This window comes from Pyxicephalus adspersus, chromosome 5 (assembly GCF_032062135.1).
Source record: "Pyxicephalus adspersus chromosome 5, UCB_Pads_2.0, whole genome shotgun sequence".
Taxonomy (NCBI): Eukaryota; Metazoa; Chordata; class Amphibia; order Anura; family Pyxicephalidae; genus Pyxicephalus; species Pyxicephalus adspersus.
In genome coordinates, this window is record NC_092862.1 from 68,190,799 (window position 1) to 68,211,839 (window position 21,041).

Below are 21,041 nucleotides of genomic sequence, written 5' to 3' on the forward strand. Positions count from 1 at the left end.
AAACACTGTCTTTACCCTTTCTATAGACATTGGTCAGAAAGGAGACACACCTCACTTGCCAGTGTTCATGTTAGCATAGACATGTTCCCTGCAGTACACGAAGTATGCACGTTGGCCCAATAAGCATCTCACATAGAGTAAGCACTAATCCTTTATTCTCCTTCTTTCAGCTTAGGCTCCTAGTAACCATTCTACAATATATGTGTTTTTTCCTCTTGGTAATTACCTTCAAGAGCATAAACCCCTCTGTGGCAATTTAGCACCTAATACCCAGTTCATGTTTGTTAACTCATCAACTTACAGTTCCCAATATGTTGCCAATAGTGTTTTAACCTCTTGGCACCTCTTGGTGTTTTAAACCCCCACTTAGCAGTGCATGTACATTAACCTCCTCGTCCATTGCCAGCACCCCAATTAACAGTATGTAAGTAACCCTTTGGCCCCCCACTACAACGGAAATTAATCTTCATTATCCCCAGCTCCATGGTTACACTTCTGCTGTGTCTCTATGTTTATTGCTGATATGGTTCCCACCACCTTCACTGTCTTCGAATAACCTGCTTTAGTCAGTGCTTTAATCACTGACGCTGATTTTGACCTTTTTTCTGCTCTGTATAGTCTTGTGTCTGAGGAATTTGGATCTTGCTACTTTATAAGTTCAGAGCAGTGATTTTTGACAGCGGGATTGCTGTGTTTCCCCACTGTCAACTAGTCCTCAAGCGCGCCGAACCCATAACCCTGATTGTCATTGAAACAAATTAGAGTTGCTGAAATCCTTTTTTAAATAGGCAGAATTTAGGGACAATATGTCACTCATATTACTTCCATAGACTTCTAACCTCTATAGCTCACACTCACAAATGCCTGTAAAAAAAAATCTTTTATGCTGTTTGTTGCCTAGCTGTTGAAAAAAAGGCGCCTGGGAAAGGTTAACTGTCCCTGTCATATACCTAAATAGATATAATCGTGTTTTTAGTGATTTTATTGCTAATTATGGTAAAAATCAATAACCACCATTTGTGAGTTCAAAGGGTAATTATGCTGACTGCTCTGCAACTCACCACACTACTCCTTTACACATACTGCACACTGTTATAGCTTCTCCACTCCTATGCTATATACACTGGTCACTGTCATACCCTCTATATTTCACTCTTTCAAATATTGCCCCCACTAGAATGTCACTTTTGGTATATTTAATCTTTTCAATGTACCATAGTTGGGTCCACTCATACTACTAACACCAAGTGACCTCCTTCTGTCCAGAAGTGATGTGCTTGCTATATGCTGATCACAGACATCCTTTCAGTGAAGGACAGGCATCTGTTATATTTATGGTGACAGCAATGTGGATTGTACTCCTCATCATTGGAGTGTTTGCTGACAGTGTTCAAAACAGTGGCTATATCTAGTGCTTTCTGAAAAAAGCCAATTTATGCTGACCCCAGGGGTCAAAATAGACATTTAATAGAGTCAAAAGCATCCAGTTCAAAAGTAGCCTGTAATCAGGAAGCTCTTTTACTGACAGATAATGCACCCACTGTACATTTTGTATTTTGTGTCCTATTTTATAGAGTATAGTCAAGAATAAATATTTTAAAATAATTTGAATGTTTTCCTAAAGGGTCTCTTACAGCACACAGATAAGTGCTGTTTGCTAGGTGTTAAGCTGTGTATCCATCTGAAAGCGATCGTGATTGTCTTGGGCAAAAATCTTGCATGTATACAATGGTTCCCTAATGTTGTTTGATGATCTGCTTGGAATGACCGCTGTCCTTTCCTACCGTGGAGGGTGCAAAGGGGTGTCTCCCATTTTTCCTCCCTCCGTCTCTCTCATAGAACTGCACAGTGATTTTTGCACAATTCTTGTTCAGTCTACTGTCGATGGACACAATCACAATAGATTATTTTCAATAACAGATATCTGATCTGCAGCTTTAGACAAGTATTCTTCAGGCTGATGATGGATTAAACTGTAAATAAAACCTTTACTTTTTATTTGTATGTGAATCTGACCATTGCTAGATGAGAACTGATTGATATCAACAGGTAGCTTTGAGAAGTAGAGAATACAAGTAAATAGCACGAAAAAAGTTATCTTTTAGATAAAAGCCTAAATACCAAATGTAAAGTATTGCAGATTATTGCCAATACCCATTTGTACCTACAAATTTACAAAATCTACAAATTTGTAGCTAGTTTACATGTTATGTAACCGCTTTCACTTGGTAGTAGCAGTTATCTTAATACTGTTGCTGGGTAAAAATAAACCTGTCAACCTGTACCCAATATGCTATTTGAACCGATAACAGCTGTTAGAAAAAAAAAAAAAACAATTTTGGCCTAATTTCTATTCACTTCTGTGTGTCCATACACAGAAGCCTTTTTGAGGTGTAAAGAAAATGCAGAATTTAAACACACTGTACGAAACTGAAGGTAAGGCTGGAGTTTAGCTCTAAACAGCTTACACATTAAACCATACCTGAAATCTTCAGTGCAATCACAGATACAAGTTGCATTGAGAGAGATATATTGGTGGACAATATGACAGGGTCACAAGAGTATTGTTAACTTCTTGCAGAATAATAATTATGAAGTGATTGACTGATTTAGGTCATATTTATGTTAGCAGGTTAAGTTAAAGGTGCAGTATCAGAATATTTAGGCTAAGCATTCCTGAAGAAATATGTATTTAGGCCACCTCTAATACTTTGAAGGTTAGGTGTCTACTTGACTTTATAAGGCAGGTTATTCAAAATATAGATGCAGAAGAGGAGAAGTTGTATAGGAGAGAAACTGACAGAATAAAGGACAAAGAGTCCTATCCAAATTGCAAATAATATTGTTGTTTATCAGGGCCATGATGAGAAAATTGTATTATATAACAGGTACAAACATTTCTAATGACATATATACTGTAACTTTGGAGACCCCCAACTTATTCTGTTGAGGAAATCGGTTAAGGAGCTCATTTGACGATAGCCTAGCAGCATTAGAAAAGGTTTTAGAATATTGAACTCAGGACAGATTTTATGACAGATTTCATGACTGAGTACTACCAACTAGCTTGGTCTCCATATTTATCCAATTTACTACTTCATTCACTTTTAGCTTACTTGGTTAGTAATATCATAATTACTTTTTTCTGATCATGATTCCCCTAATTATCTTGAACCAAAGTTTATCACAAGAGGTCCCCAGGGGTTCCCTTAAGTTCAGCACTGCAGGCAGCAGATGCAGTTAGACTAGACTCAGAGTCAACTTAGCAGACATGCTCATGGCTTCCAGTGGATGCACAGCCCTGTTCAAATTTCCTACCCTGCATTGTAGGCTGTACATTTATGCAGGGTGGATTGTCAGCTCAGGACATGTCATTTAAAAAGGGGGAAACATTAAACTTACATGGTTCAGTCTATATAAGTGTTCCCCTTTTTACAGGTTAAAGTATGTTGTACTCCTAAGTTTGGTTTTGAAGGGTCTTGTCTGTCTTGGTTTATACTCCAGTATATGTGGTACATATACACACACACATGATCATGCTAAAGCAAGGCAAAGGAACCATGACAATCTTGGTTCCTGCTAGAGAAAATGTTGATACCCCATCTATAAATCAAGAAACATCAGGTAGAAACTATTTAGTGAATGTACTGTCTGTTCTCTACTCAACCTAACTCATTGGAGTATCTACAAATGGGTTGTCTCATCAAAAATTCTTCAAAGTAAACACTGCAAAAATACTTCACAATATATGCGTACTAAAAAATACTCTGTTCTTTCTCTTTAACAACATCAGAATAATTAATATGTTTTAGTGTAATATCTTACAATCTTCCATCTTTCCTCATCCATCTTTTTTCTCATTTTTTTGTACTATTATAGTATGTAGAATCATTGAAAGAACAAATACTGTAAACATTTTAAATTCTGAAGGATTCACAGCACAAAGAGAGAAAAAAACATACACACACACACACACACACACACACACACACACACACACACACACACACACACACACACACACACACACTGGATGGTTATTTTTTTCAACAGTTACAAAATACTCATTTCTGTGTGCAGTTTCAAAAGCCTTTTCCCAGACCCTTATTAAAGCCTTTTAATCGCCTTGTTAATCGTTCTTTACTCTGAGTCTTGCATCAAAGAATTTGTTTGAAAGTTATAATGAAATTTTTTCTTTTTTTTTTTCCCGGACACAACAAAAAATAGATATTTTTCCAAACCTAACTAGTACAGCATTAAATGTAATCTTAAAGTATGTGTAATATTGGCCCATGTTACTGTACTTATTTTATCATTTCATTCCTTCGAATTAAAAGGATCACGCGAGTAAGGTAATATTTCGGCCTTTGAAATTTTCTCATGGTCACAGTGTTACAACAGCATCTAATGCAATAAACCTTAAAATATCACTAGCTTTGTAAAGGATTCTGTGGTAATGTCATAGAATGTCACAGTCGTCACAGTGAAAGGCTAAAGAACACTACTACAAAGACAAGCGTATTCCTATTTTTTAAATTCTTATTTTTGTTACAGAAGTTTTCATGCTTAAAGCAAACCTATCGTTAAGGCCAAAGAAGCATTAAACACTAATAAGTTCAGTTTTGTAACCCTAACCCTAATTTTGGACTTGGGATTACAAATGTGTTCCACAGCCCTTCCTTTGTTTATTCCTCGTTTGTTTGTTTTTTTTAACTTTGCCTTATTTTGTATTTTTGTGAATGGGTTTTATAAGAAACTAACTTTCATGGACATTATTGGAGAGTGGGCCCTCTCTGCTGCACATTGGAGTGGGTGAACCTTAGTGCAAGCGTACATGCCACTAGATCTTCTCCAGAGCACTCCACAAACTCTGATAAACTTTTTTGGAGGCCTTGAGCCTTGTTTTTAGAAATAAACCTTTTTTCTCCATAACGATCTCACTCTAGTGGTTAATCCACAAATCTCTTTATTTAATACAGTAACAAAAACACAATATAGCAGGCAAGTAAAACAATGTTCATGTAAAACAGCCTATACTTTATCAATAATACGAATATGGTTCACAGGAGCTCTAAAGGGAGTAACAGAGGATGTCAGCTTGAGGACACATAGCCTGTGCCTTGTAATTGGGTTTAAATCTGAACTACACCAGTTTTATTCACTTGCTACCTCAGTGCATCATTTTCATTATTAATAGAATGGTTCTTCCTAAAATACATGGTGTGTCATTACAGCCACCAGGCAATGCTAGAATATGTTTATAATGCCTTCACAGCTTAATAACAGCTTCATTTTTGTGCCTTCTTGACAAATGAAAACTGGTTTAAAAAAAAAATGGTCACAGAAATATGAAGGACTAAAACATTTTTCTCCTCATATGAACACAAAGTTTGCTGCGGACAATAATTTATGTTATGGGTATGGCTAAAATAATGCCTGTAGATTATTGCCTTTTAAAGTATTCCCAAAAGCCTTTGTTTGTTCAATAGTTTTATCCCATTTCCTCAATAGCTAGTTGGATATATCCATAACTGTCCCTTAAAAGCCCTAAATGTTTCTCCAGAAGGCCTCATAATGTACAAAGGCTTTTAATACAACACATAAAATCAATAGCAGAAGCACGCCAAGGCTGTGCTTACACCAGACAAGAAGCTTATTGGGTATTCATTTTCAATGTGTATCAATTACTCTCCGGCTAAAAAAAATGACATTTACTTATAGAAACACAGGTATCGTCACATCCCACTCCAAAAGCAAAATATTTGTTATGTATGGCAAACAAACAGATAATATATAGACAGATGTATAGGGCCTGATTTATTAAAGCTCGCCAAGGCTAGAGAGGATACACTTTCATCAGTAAAGCTGGGTGATTCAGCAAACCTGGAATGGATTTCTTAAAAGTCATTTGCTATTTGTTAGCAAATGTTTTTAATACTGGATCTATTCCAGGTTTGCTGGATCACATAGGTTCACTGATGAAAGTGTATCCTGTCCAGCCTGGGAGAGCTTTTTTTATTCAGGTACATAAAGTGAAGGACTTAAGCAACAAGTGCCTGGGTGCATCAAAAGTCAGGTTAAGATATGATCAGATATTGATTTATCAAAAGTCAGGTTAAGATATGATCAGATATTGATTTATCTCCCCTAATTAAAAGCCCCTCTTCACATATTGAGCACCTCGTCACCAGTTTAAAGTTCATAGTTATTACTTCAACAAGGCTTTCATTTTTTGTACTGCAAATAGCTTTCACTGTTTTTCTGGGTCAGCCTTTGTTTGAAGCCAGTCTTACCCTTTGACCTTTACCAGGATATTGTTATTGGATTAATGGATGCACTAATGTACTCTTTATGTGCTTTGCATGGTAAGCTCATGTATTTGCAGCCACGAGAATAAGAATATACAAATCATTGTTTGATGTCTTACATTACAAGAAATTTTGTATAGCCACTTGTGAAATATATTGAATGAGAAAGAAAGTCCCATCTTTCTAGAAATGCACTACAGATTACAGTTTTTAAAGGCCCTACTGAAGCAAGCCAAGCAATGGTGAACATCATTCCACAGTTCATTCTCAAAATAAAGGTGACAGCGAAAGGGGTTTTTTGGCCATCTGTCATTGACTGCTTCCTTGGTGGACACTATTCTAGGTCCATGTGTTTCAATAGTAGTAATTGTTTCTCCACCAGGGAATATTTCAGGTAATGTCAGACTCACAGCTTCATAAATTGACCTTTAAGTGATGGTTCCCTCTGCTATGTGGAACTTTTTGACACTAAAACGTATATGTTTAAACAAGCTGTGTGTCCTTTTTTGATTGAGGTATTTGATGATGTGGATCTGTAGAAAAGCTGTAAAGGCAGGAGGTTATTAGTAGGCTGGCAGATTGCCCTTTGCTACATCCTACTCATGTTGTCTTCAAAGGAAAAATATAACAATATTAACAGGTTTTTATTTGCTTCCACAATAGATCTGTAATACTAAGAAATATAACAATCTTAGTGACCTGCGAAGGCATGTTATTAAAGTAGGGCCATCAGTATATTGTTACTTGCACTGCATTGACTGCATGCTCTGGGATCTGCAAAGTAGTCATTGAATACATGATATATATTCGTATATAATGTATATATATATATATATATATATATATATATATATATATATATATATATATATATTATAGTCATTATTAACAGTGGCCAGTTTACTGCACTGCCCTTTGTCATATACAAGGAATAAAAGAACAGAAATATAACAAGCATTTGTCTTCAGTTCTTTTTACTCTAGCGAAATGAGTTTGTTAAGCGACTGCAGCAGTTCGCTATTATGCATAAAGAATGACAGAGTAGATCAGGTACAACAAATATTGCTTTATGCTTAGGAGCTTCTGTGGGTTGGAGAAGCTGTATTCGGCACAAAATGGGCCCAAGAATGATAGGAAAAAAACTTGACAGACAGGCAGACCTGTGTAGATAAACAGTTGTAGAAGGTGAAGACTGCACTTGGTTCTTCCCACTGGTTACAAATCATCTTCTATTTCAGGAGGCTAAAATACAATATATATGTTTGTTTTCAGTTATTTATGGTAATCAGATTATGAATTTTCAACTAGTTCAATTATTCTGCCATTGTCTGATAAAAAATATCTGCAATCACAAAGAATGTGTATTTATTTTTTATATTTCTGTCATTGCTATTACATCTTTTTAAACTACAAATACTGGTAGTAGCAACCACATTTCAAAGGTTGCCTGAATGGGCCTTGCTGTGAAATGTTCTAGTGCAGTGTATATAGCCAAGTGGTGTTGCCTGTCATAAGAACAGCATGCCAGACTCGTACACAAAAGAGAACTCTCTCGAAAGGCATTTCAAAATGTTTTTTTCAGAAAAAGTTTTAGGTTTTGTCTTCACTGGATAGGTAATGTATTTGCAGAAGAGTTTATTTGTGTCTTTTGACAAAATGGGCATTTATTATCAATTTCCCCAGATTTTCATTTTTATTTTTTTTTAACAAAGGAAAGAAAAATTTGTGTTATTGTCTCTTTATAAAGAGTCTAAGCTGGATAAACATAAAAAAATATTCAGTCTATGCAGTCCCACAGCATGCAATATTTCAAAAAAGGTTTTCACTATTTTAGATTTTCCAAATAACAAGTAATGGTCAGCATGAGTTAAATATAGATTCTAGAACATGTCATCCGTAACCTTGAATGTGCATAAAGTTATGTAAATATATTCATTGTTTTGTGATATATTCAGTATATCCCGGACAGATGAATCAGAGCTGCAAAACCAGGGTGTTAGTCCATCGCAAAATAATTCAGTGTCAGTTAAACCGGTGCCCGCTTCTCCTTGGATCATCTGTGAATAAAATATGTTATTTGTTGTGCATTGCAGATGGCGGGAAAGAAGTTCTTTCTATGCACCAAGTATTGTTGTACTTAATTCGAAGTAACAAGGCTTTGGTTCCAGAGGAAGAAATTGCAAATATGCTTCAATGGGAGGAACTGGAATGGCAGAAATATGCAGAAGAGTGCAAAGGAATGATTGTCACTAATCCAGTAATGGTAAGTTTTCTAGAAGTGTTTGGCCATTCTGCTCATATAGACTTGTATGTCATAAACAGTTGTTTTACTCATAGCACTTTTAAACTTCTGCTATACCTAAACTGATTCTGTTGCTTTGTAAAAATGAACACAAGCTTAGCCTGGAATAAAAGCATTAGTATTCATATGTCCTGCCCTCAAGGTTCACTGTTTTCTAGGGGGTTGGATGAACTTAGAAGTGCTGTTATTTTTAGTGTGTTCATCCCATTCGTAAAAGTTTACGTATTCATAAGATTCGTAATCCTCTAAAATGATTGACACTTCTTTTCTTTTAACGACTTACTGACAATTGACACATTACCTGGTTATCATTATTAACTGGTGGTTTTACTACTACCACCCAATTGGAAAGTGCCAATCAGCCATATTACAAATTCCCAGAAAAGTTAACATACTATCCAATCTTAAGAACACAATGGAGATCAGTATGTTGCAAACACCCTGATTGACAGCATAGTGTAGGCTACTGCAGTGGAATGAATGGACTATTCCAATAAATGGAGCTTATTTTTGTCCCTTAGCATATATATGGCACTGCAAACAAAACACTGATTAGTGGCAATCAAATTGTAAAAATACAAGAACTTTTAATAGGATTGGAAACACTAGACATTTCCCTTACAAACAATCTTGCGTAGGTAAAAGTAAAAAAAAAAAAAAAAAAGCTTGCTAAGAGCTGCCTACTATTCAGCACATTTCTCTGGTTCTTCTGCTGGCTACTACTGTATCCTGGAACTCTGTGGATAAAACCACAGAGCTTCATGAAAAATTCTGGCATCTAGCATTCCCAGAAGTGTCAAACGATTTTCAACAAGATTATCTTTTGAAGTTTCTGGATAGGCAAATTTTGATTTTCTTTGCTAGCTGGGGCTTTTTTTGTTCATTGTGTTGAAACTCTAAAAGATAGCATGCTAAAAATTAAGACCCACCATGACTGCTGTAATCCAGGAACATTAAAATATATATATTCTATTTAAATTTCTTTTGATTTTTAGCCTTCTCTAGATTCTTGCATATAAGCACTTACAGACTAGGGAAATAAGGCTTGGCAATGCAAGTCTATTAGTCATTATTTGCTTGTCTAACGTTTATCTTTAAATAAAAACTAGTTTATTTTTGTAGATTTAGGTAAAAGATGTTAAAGATGTAGATTACCCTAAAGTGTTTGTGAAGAATAAACTTTTATACCAAAAAAAAAAAAATGAAATAAATAAAACACCTTCATGGGCGTTTTAAAATGCAATCACAAACATTCCTAATGACATTGTCGAAAGTTTGATCATTTACTTTTTCTCAAGACTCCTATTCTTGTTGTTTGCAATATTCATATTTTGAGGCTGACATTAAAGAAGTAACTGTGAAATCTTTCAAACGGCTTCCTGGAGCTCTGTAAAGCTTAGCAAAGAACTAGTACCAACAGATTGTAGGCCCCTTGTAGTGTTATATAAACTTTGATCATATACTACACCAATTTTCAATTTTTTTTTTTTTTTTTTTTTTTTTTTTTTTAGAAACCTAGCTCAGTTCGAATTGATCAGCTTGACCGCGAACAATTTAACCCAGAAGTGATTACTTTCCCTATTATTGTACATTTTGGAATACGGCCTGCCCAGCTCAGTTATGCTGGTGATCCACAGTAAGTTCCTTTTTTTTCCTGTATACCAAACGGTAAATTGCTTGTCTGTACTAATTTTAATATTTAGACATGAGCTTAATGTCTATTTTCTCATTAAATATATGCTATATATTAATATAAAGCAACCAATGAATACAAATTAGATATTTATTATATCCTCAAAGCACCTACATTTTATTTGCATTTTGTTTGCAATTTAAGGACCATACTGCCCAATTCATAGTACAGTACATTAGCCTTGTGGTCAGTGGGATGAACGCCTCTTATATTGTCAACCAGAGGAAAGAATGCCACCCTTACAGATATCTAAATAGAGACTTAATTTGCTTATTGCTCAATGAACTTCTGGAAACCTCTATAGGAACCCTAAGGTTCCATAGAACCCTAAGAAACCTTGATTTAGTACCATGTAAATATTTTTTTTATTATATATACACTTTAACATATTCACTTAAAATTTACCTACCTGGTGACACATGCCTGGCTTCTGAACTAAATATATTGTACAAATCAGATATATATAGTTGGATAACTAAATAAATCATGTAGTCATATTTAGAGTTTAAAAACAAGTATGAGGCTTTTCTTACACAAAGGTTTTTAACTATTCTCTAAAAAGACTCCTTGTCTACAAATTAAACAAATGCATGGGCATGTTGGCCAGACATTCTCTGGACCATACCACACTGGTGTGTCTTACTGCGTGAGAAAATTAGGAATTAAAATTATTATTCACGGTGGGTTCTGTTGGAAATAATGTCTTCTTTTAAGCCGATCACTGAATCAAGATAATGATTACATAAAAGCACTTTAAACCTCAACATTAGTTTGTCCTCACTGTCAGGGCAGTTGACTAGTGCCTATCAAGCTCTGAGCTGCCCAGTAATCATCTGTGTTAAATTAATTGCCCTAAATTAACAATGTGTGTTGTAATTGTATAAGAACATTGGGTTTGGAAAGATATTAAAGTGAGCCTGTCACAAATCTGGACAATTCAGGCTGCATATAATGCAAACAGTTGATAATCAGTGGCACCTTATGTGGAAACCACAAATAATGTTAAAAGATCAGTACTCATCTGACATTTCATGCAAATACAAATGCACATGCCTATTTTATGACCAAGTATGAACAATATATACTTGAGTATTATCACCTTAATTAAACAGAAGAAGGTGTTTTAGCACTAGATCCAAGCAGAAAAATTTGGTGTTTGCAAAATTCTGTAGGGAAAGTTGAAGGAATACTTATAATCTGAACCATTTTTTAAGTATGATACTGAAATGACAAATGTGTCCCCATAAATACAATAGGGGACACATCAATTTTTTTTTGCACAGCAAGACGATGCTAAACAGAAGCAGTGAGACAGATAATCGGACAGATTTATTACAAGAATACTGCTTGAGTCATAAACTTTTCCTTTGGCCATGCTTAAGTCACACTGTGACCATATTTAATGTGACTCTAAGCACTCTTTAATTATGTGGTCTGTTTAGAGTGAAAATCTGTCTCATCTTCAGTAATAAATCTGTCACTGACCTTGCAAATCTGTCACTGTTGGCCGCTCAGGAGTTCACACACATAGTGTCATACAGTACAAAATACACTGTAAACCTGTCGCAAAAATTCTGCTAAGTGAGAGGTGTTCTTATTTAGGTCAATAATTCACTTGATACATCCCCAGTGTTTTTGTTTGTGTTTAATCCACCATCTAATGAAAGGACACATTTGGAGTCCAGCCTAGATGAATTGTAGCCCCCTCTATAGATACAGCCTCTCCCTCTATAGATAAGGATACAGAGGGATGAGTGTAACCACCCATGGATTGAAAGTGTTATTCACAGGAATAATAAAGGGAAAAACAGAAAAGGAAATCTACTTAGACAATTTATCAAAAGAATGATAATCTGCAAAACATGACATTTTTTTGGTTTACAAGTACTTTACAGAGTTATTAGCAGCCGGAACCTTTGCGCTTTAAAATAGAAGCTTGTGAAATAGCCACAGTCCCGAAGGGGTTATATGTAAATACATACAAGAGTTAAGGTGACTGAACAAATACAAATGACAAAACAAAATAATAACAGCAGCTACTCTCTACAGCCTGTGCAAATGTGTCATGGGTCTCTGTAAATGTTTGGAGGGGAAGAGTAATGCCCTCTTTATTCTTGCAGCTCATGATCTAGAACACCAAGAAAACAATGCAATTTATACTGATTATATACATTGAACTCCTGTTTACATATATTTGTCACTGTCTTTGTTTCAATAAAGTGTTTAATGAAGATTCATGTTCTCCTGCTAATTGTTTATTGAAAACTTTGAAAGACAAGAGCCTAATTATCCATGGCTAGTTAACGGCAAGGATGTATTTTTTTTTTTTTTTTTAAAGAAGGAAAGCCTAGGTTAAAATAGTATAGGCTTATGCACTCAATAATTCAACAAAATAAAGACAAATTGCAATGTTACAGGGGAGTAAACCTCTGGCAGAAAGAATTTCAGGCAAAAAAAATAAATATATATATATATGATGTGAGTAATGGCGGTGATTGCTCATCTGTGGAACATTCACAGTGTTTTTCAGCACTGATAAGGTTTAGCTTAATTGCTTTTGGTTGACTCTGGCATGTCTTACTCTGTCAGTTCAGGTTTTGCAATGCCCCTGCTTAGCCTAGTCTGCCTAAACATTAAGCATGTTCATGTTATCTTGTCATTTTGTGTGGTTTCCATAACCTCTAACACATCACAGAGCAGCATGGTTGTTTGCATGCTTTGAATAACTGAACGCTAGTAATATATAGGTATTTTTTTTATTAATATTATTTATCGTAAGTGAAAAATGTTTTACAGTCTTCATGTTTTTTTTTTTTTTGTTTTTTTTTTTGTTTTTGCACCAGGATGGACTAAAAAATATGCCTCACTACAAAATCCTCAAACAGCAGTATCTGCAAAAATCCATATACTTCTGTCATACTGTAATATTAACGTCCCTGGCAGCAGAAGCCTTCTATACTGTAGATCAGTAGGAACATTTGATTGCTATGGTGCCGTTTCATAGTTTACTACAGCTGTGTCCTGGCAATATTACTTTGGAGTGGCTGCAGTAGCTATTTGTTTCCATTTTTGCATTGTGTTTGAGATGCTCAGCATAGTCTGCCTGCTAAAAGTACAAAGAATAGATCTGAAAGCAAAATGGCTTATCTCCAGAGTAGATGGGAATATGACAGGGTGTCATTTGCTCTGAATGGGAATAATGAAGTTACAAACTTACTGAAAGGTCTTTCTTGGATTCAAACGCTTAGTACTTTTATATACCTCTGTGAAAATCGCTGTTCTGTGAAGTGTCCCGGCTTTTCATTAAGAGGCACAAGAATGGGCCAGTAGTAGAAAATTAATTTGGTGGCCTGGGGTGGAAAGCTGCTTGAAAGCACTTCCTTTTCCAACCATGTATTTCATTGTTTGCTCAGAATGATAGTGATTTTCAAGATTTTTAGAAAAACAATGCAAAGAAAATGGTATTATGCTTCAGGTAAGAATGGTAGAGACGGTCCTGATTTCCCAAGCATTGCTATATTGATTGAAGTGCACCTCCAAAACATTGAATGCTCCCCATATATAAAAGATATTTGTTACACAAATGAAGGTTTATTAAAATATATGGGAAGGCATTGTAATCACCTATGTATAGAAAAGGAAAGGGTCCAGGGTCCTAAGGGTTTTGCCAACTCCACTATTGCAGCAGATTCCTAACTTCTACAGTGACCTAAATATTCCCTCTGCAGGGCACCAGAGCGAACTGGTGATACGAGATGGATTTAGGTGAGGAAAAAGGAGTAGGTTGTGTTATTAACTCACAGTGCTTTAGCAATCTAATTTGTCAAAATTGAAGTGTATATACAGGCAAACAAAAATCACACATATAAATGTTTCCCAAAAACACATGCAAACTTTATATATGCTCATGTTAACACAAACATTATGGGCTCTATTTAAAAAGCAAAGAGTCTGACGTTCCCAGGTTTGAAAATCAAATTAATTGAAAAAACAAATAATTTGGTAGTAATTTTATTAACCCATTAAGTGATCATAAAATCCCTCTAGATGGACAGTAGTTAGCTTAGACCAATAATGAATGTATTTTACAATTGCAATATTATGGAGCTCCTTACAATGCTGGTTTGGTTTTGAAAATGCAGCGAAGACCAAAGAACATGTATGGGTCCATAATTTAGCATACAGCTCTGTTAATAATGTATTGAATGGTTTGATTATTCAGTAATAATAAAGCTTCCCAATTCCATAATGGCATATTTTGAAGTTCTAAAAAGTAAGACCCAATTACTCAATGCAGCTGGAAAGCTGCTCTGGTATTTTTAGCACTTGTGTTTCAATTACACTTGTGTGTTTTAATTACACTTCCACCTCTGTTTTATTTTGCAGGTATCAGAAACTGTGGAAAAGTTATGTGAAGTTACGCCATCTATTGGCCAACAGTCCGAAAGTCAAACAAGCAGATAAGCAGAAATTGGTCCAGAGGGAGGTAAGCTTTATTTTTACCCACAGAGAACAATTAATGAGGCACAGTTTGGTTTTCACTCAGCATGATATGCTGTGCTGTCACTTAACACCCCAAGGAATTCCTTGCAACTTACTTGGCTTAGAATTCATGTGGAAAAAAATATTTAAAAGAGAACTGTTTTGCCTTTTAAATAACATTTTGTTTCCAGTATTTGTTTCAGCACATAGATACTTATCCAGTTTTTCTCCAACAGTTTTTTTCCCCCCTCTTTGTCATATATAGAGCTGACGTAGTCATAGATCCAAAAAGCATGTCAAGAGAAACCTATTTTCTTGAAGTTAGTTATTATTTGTGTGTGTATGTATATGTGTATATCACCCCAGTTCATTATATCTTCTGATGTGAATCTATCATGCATTTAAATACAACATCAGGTCTATTTTATTTCTTCTACAGTTTTGATTCAATTAAATTATTTATTCCATTTTTTGTACTTGACATATTTTTATATTCTGAAGTATTAATTGCTGACCTAAAATATTTTACCACAGGATAATAGTAATATAAAATAATGATGGAAACTATTACAGCAATAGAAGAACTCACAGTAGTGAGTAACCTCAAGCATTGGAATTTTACCTTGACTAATTTTAACCTTGGATCTCTTTTTGGCTTATCAAACAGAAATTTCATCAAAATATATATATATTTTATATTTCATCAAAGTATATATACATTTTGTAAGTTTACAACCTGCTTTGATTTTTACAGTGTGTTTATTAAAGCCCAAGTCCAACCAAACATTTTTTTGTGAAAAATTAGGTCTAAATTTAAATTGGTTGGATATATATGTGTATGAACAGATAGATGGTACAGTATATTCTTGTACACCCTTTGATGGTTGAACTTGATGGACTTTTTTCAACCTGACAAACTACGTTACTGTATATTTATGATGTGCTTTCTGTCTCAGCTCTATTGTATTTATAAGGACTGTGTCAGTTGTTCTTTATCCAAAGCACCCTGGTTTTTCAAGATAACGTGGCCAGGCTATGGACATTCAGTTTTTTTATTTTTACTTATTCTTAAAAAGCAGCCAATGAGATTTAATACACATTCCGGTACTTTAATTTACAGCAGGACAAGTAGTCTAGTTCCTTATGAATTTGTATATATTAAACTACTAACGTACTTTAAATTGCCCATAAATTTGACCTTGCAGCAAATTTTAAGGTCAAATTGCACTGTTCAGTCCCCTTCAGTACTATTGATAGGTAAGAAATACACTTTCCTCCATCTGCATGTGGCACCTTGGTGGGAATGACATGCTTCTGGCTAACTCTTACATACAATACAGGGCAAATCAAATCTCATAAGAAGAGGTTCTTGCAGCAGACTGAAGTGACTTTTTCCATGATTTTGCATGCTTTGAATTCCTCATGAATCTTTTGTGCCATGTGCAACCTTTCAGGGGACAGGTAAGGGAAGCATAACTTTATCCTTTTTACATCTACTAACAGTAGGTCATTTTTAAAAAGGGCCCAGGCAGTATGAACAGACCTTTTATTTTACTACAAAGTCAACTTCAGTTACATGGAGTGTAATCCTATGTTTTTGCTAACCTTGACAATTCTTATTGCTTGGCAGCCATATTGATCATTTGACTTCAGCCCTGTAATAAATACCTGAGCTGTATTTTTTGTTTTGTCAGTGGTAGAAAGCGTTAAATCAGCCCTTGGCAAGTAGCATTTTTTTCAAAGGAAAGTGGTCTACATTTATTTCATAGCATAGCATTTTTGTGGATCCCTAACTCAGTATTGGCTGTTGTAATGTTTCTGACAGTCCTCTTCTCTGTTCCAAAAATTTGCACAATAACATACTAATTCAGTTTTCTAGCACACCAGCAGGATTCAGCAGAATTTTTAGTCCATTTGAAGCAACAGATTTATGCCCTTTGTTTTGTCCGTGTTTTTATGATGCTTAAGTACTACACAGAGAACACTTTTGTGTCCTACTTTGCTTAGGTTTTAAGACTCAAACTACACTGCACGTATCCAAAGATTTTAAGATGAATGCTCTTTGCAGTTCTGTAGTGTTATATCCAGGGAGCCTGGCTCGTGCTGCTTTTGTGTTTTTTAAGACAGATTTATTTGATACAATCTTCTCCACACATGGGCTGTTGACATTGTTTTTTTTTTCTTTTTTCCCAAAGACTTCACAAGCTAACAATTTTCCCTTTATCTAACTAGGAAGCTCTTCAGAAGATCAGACAGAAGAACACAATGAGGCGTGAAGTAACAGTAGAACTCAGTAGCCAGGGTTTTTGGAAAAGTGGCATTCGCTCGGATGTCTGCCAGGTAAACACGAGAGCTTTTAAATTAATATTAATAAGTCAAGACATTGAGGCCCTTTTGCTGGTCTCATCTGCAGACAATGATATTCCTTTTGCCTTGCTATATACTTATGTGAGCACAATAACTGCACCAGGAACTCCTGCCTGGTTTATTACCATTGAACACATTGTGTAACAATCAGTAGTGAAGGCTTCATGGTGCTTCAGTAAAAACGACCCATTTCGCACCTTTGTGGCTGCACAGCAATTATCAAACTCGCACCAATCAACTTTAATGGAAGCAGCTAATTATTTTGATTTTACTCTGCATGCAGAGGCAATTTCACACATTTTTATCAAACAACACTAGATTGTGCTAAAACCAAGCTTTGAGCTTTTTTTTTTAAATGGAGTTCATCTTCTGGGATGAAAAAGCATGGGGCCTGGAAAATCTAAAGCAATGTTTTATGTAGTATAGAGCTAAACTGCTAAAATCTTGCCTTGAATGAAATTTTAAAAGAAAAAGATGTTTTTTTCTCAATGCCTATTCATTATGGGGAGAAAAACAATGAAGGTATAGAATTTGAATATTTAGGTATAGAAACATGAAATAAAAATAAAGCGAAATAAATATAGTAACATGTTGTAATGTTAACAAGCAATTAGCTGGATTTTATCAGAAATATTACATAGATGCATTTTTTACATTTCTGTTGTACCAGCATATTGTTTAATGTTCCTTAAGTAAAAGAAAAAGTTAGATTACTTTGAAAATCGAATTTTGGGTATTTTACCCATGTAGGGGCTGATGGTGTCATGTAATTTTTTTTTTTTTTTACAACGTTTAATTTCTTGGTAATCTGCAGTCAAACTTTTTAACTTAAAGTGGTCCCAAACCCAAAGATTTGCCATGGTATAGGAAACATCTAATAAATAGCTAATTGCACCTTACTGGCTATTGAATTCCCCCTGAAATGTAGCTGTGCACGCCTCGTCCCTTTAGTCTCATTGCAGAGTTTTGAGATTTTTCGGTTTGACCGAAAAGAGGGGTTACATTTAAATGCTAAAATGCAAGCTTCTTTCTAACAGTTAAAAAGAATTAAAATCTTTATTGGTGGCTGTGACTTTCTACAGCATTTGATTCCTGCTATTATAGTAATTTTTAGGATATTTCTACCTCTTCTCTTTTTTGCCCTGTAGTCATCGCTTGTACTGCAGCTTCTACTGAACCATTGAGTTCAAAATCCAGGCACTGTCCAGCTGGTAGCCCATGCTTTAAGGACAAAGATTTATAGTTTTTTATGTTTGCTTTAATTACACTTTTTTTGCAGCTCATATAGATACCTTGCTTATTTTATTGTACTTCTTGCTTCATCAACTCTGATGGTATAACACTGGCTATGACAGAGAACAGATCTATTATCTGTGAAATGTGCATGGGCTGTGACAGACTCTGAGCTAAGAATTTGTGAATGTGGTTGGTAAAGTACTGGCACAGAAAATGTATTTATTATATAGAATAGGGGATATTTAGGCAACCAATGGCTCTTGAGAATGGTATCAACAAAAGAAATTTGGATATAAAATATTGTTCTCTTAAATCCTTGCAATTTAAAGGTAATTATAACCTATCTACAAACAAAAGTGCTTTTATAAAAAACATACATCACATATAAATATGGTAATGCATACAGAAGGCCTTCTTCATATCAAGGGCTGTTAAAATGAGAAATAGACTTACTGAGGAAGCAGTTCTAGCCAACTCGGTAGAATGTCTTATATTTGTAAGAGAGGCTATTGATCTAAGGAATATTCCTTAGAACATGAAGAAGGATATTTTAGACTTTGCATTATACATTATACTTTTTTTTTTTTTTTTTTTTTTTTTGCGTCACTTTAGAGTAAAAGGTTCCAAAAAGAATATGCAGGTTTTTATTTATTGATATATTTTTTTCCTCAATCAAATTATGTAAAGTTACTATTAAAAACTGTAATGCGGCATTACAAGTTACCACTTACCCTGTGTGTGATACCTTTTCAATGCTAGCCCTTTTGTGCTCCTATAGAGCATTCACTGTTGGTCAATATCATTCGAACAATTCAGACTTTATAGAGGGTCATCTGGATTCTGAACCTTCAGAAATCGGTGCCAGAATTCACTTATTGACTGGCATATCACTCTCCTAGTGCACGGAACTTGGATAGAGTTGACAGTAGGTTTCTTACAAGAAGTAGCATCTTCCAATGTTTTCTACAAAAGCGTGAGACAAATTAGTTTTGTCTTCAGACAGAACAATTCACTTGAAACCAGGAGCCTGACTAACACTACCATAGGGGCTTAAAAGTTTTCCTTTTTTTTTCTTGTCTTTTGGAAGATTGTCATGATAGCCTGAGGGGCTGGGAAGTAGATCTAGGCAATTTCTTAATGCAGGGAACCTGGTCGTCGGAGGTGTCTACTCTCCCAATCAACATTTTGGAGCGTTGGATAATTTGGCTGTCCCTACAGTGCTGAACAATCCCTTTGGAAGGTCTTTCAATCCAGATTTAATTGGACAATTCCTTGAGTGACTTACATCAACCTTAAGGGTGTTTAAAAGAAATGCCTAGCTGTTTCAGGACATCTGGCCTGCACAGATGTGGTACACTGGCCTAGCATAGTTCCTGGCATACACTCTGGGAGCTCAGCAAACTCATCAGGTTCTTCTGGGCCAGTAGACCATTTTCCTTTAGAGACACTAGGTTTCACCCTTATGGGTGCTATCTCTGAATCATAAAAAAACATATCTTATGATAAGGCAGGCAAAACCCACCTGTGTAATTCTCTGTGATTTTACCTGACGACTTTATTCTGAAAAGAATTCATACAGATAAGTCTAGATCAGGGCTTAGCCCTTAGTAAATGCCAGATCTCTTTTCTTAGCATTTTGTTTTAAAAAACTCACTATTTGATTCAAAGCCTTTGTAGAATGAGTTTTCCATGTGGCTTCCTATGTGATTCCTTGTGATACGAATTTGATGTGATAGTTATCCTCCATCCACTACCTCCTTCAGGCAGATTGAGTCTTTTGTGATCCCGAATAAACTATAAGGGAGAGAAATTTTTTTTTAATTTGGAAGCCTGCTATCTGGTCTTCTGTTCATATGCTTCCCAGCTCTACCATGCTAGTACTACTTTTAGAGCCTCATTTATAGCAAGCTTGGGGTGTAAGGATCTTTAGGTGGTTCTTTGACAGGCAAAAAGTGTTTTCTTGGCTCATTATCGGTAGTTTGCGGTTCTCAACCCCTCAGTTGGACTGCTTTTGAATGTTACCTGGGTGAAAGACTTTCTAGTGTCTCTTAATGCACAACAAATAAAAAGTAATTTTTTGTAAAACTTGCCATAAAATCCTTTTCTTGGAGTTCATTGAGGGAAATAGGTCCGCACCCTCTGCCTATTTTCCAGTTTTCAAGCCTCTTATAAGCTGCTGTATCAACTTAATTCCATTGTCACTCAGTAGACTCCAAGAAAATGATTTGCCACTTCTTTATCCTAGTGCAACCTAATATGGAATATTTATGTGTGGCCAAATTGCCTCAACATATACACCTAATAATTGAACCAAGTAAATGAATGTCTGATTACCTTAATCTGGTGTTTAATTTTCACTAGATCATAGAGGGTTAAAATTACCTACCATTTGTTTTTCAAATAGCTGTGATAGGTGAAAGGATCTGCAGGATTCTTGGCTCTATTCCTCTGTGATCTTTCACCATCCCAGTGTCCCTCAGTGCATCAGAACAGGCGCCTGGGAAGAATTGGTCAACGACGCATACACTCGTATGGTATCAAGCAATCTTCAACTTTATTGTAACAAACATCTAGTTTTATAACATAACCAAATATCACTGTGCGTGCTCATTTACCACAGTAGAGAGATAATAGTATCTTTGTTCTAATACAA

The 21,041-nt window shown here is 35.4% G+C and overlaps 1 protein-coding gene across 2 annotated transcripts in view; it reads left to right on the forward strand.

Moving 5' to 3' along the window:
- DROSHA (drosha ribonuclease III) overlaps window positions 1-21,041 on the forward strand; it is a 157,494-nt gene that overhangs the window by 45,661 nt on the left and 90,792 nt on the right. For both annotated transcript variants that reach the window (XM_072411842.1, XM_072411843.1), the window contains exons 13-16: window positions 8,402-8,571; window positions 10,122-10,246; window positions 14,690-14,789; window positions 17,018-17,125. In XM_072411842.1, the coding sequence (XP_072267943.1) occupies window positions 8,402-8,571; window positions 10,122-10,246; window positions 14,690-14,789; window positions 17,018-17,125 (503 nt within the window). The remainder of the gene's footprint in view (window positions 1-8,401; window positions 8,572-10,121; window positions 10,247-14,689; window positions 14,790-17,017; window positions 17,126-21,041) is intronic.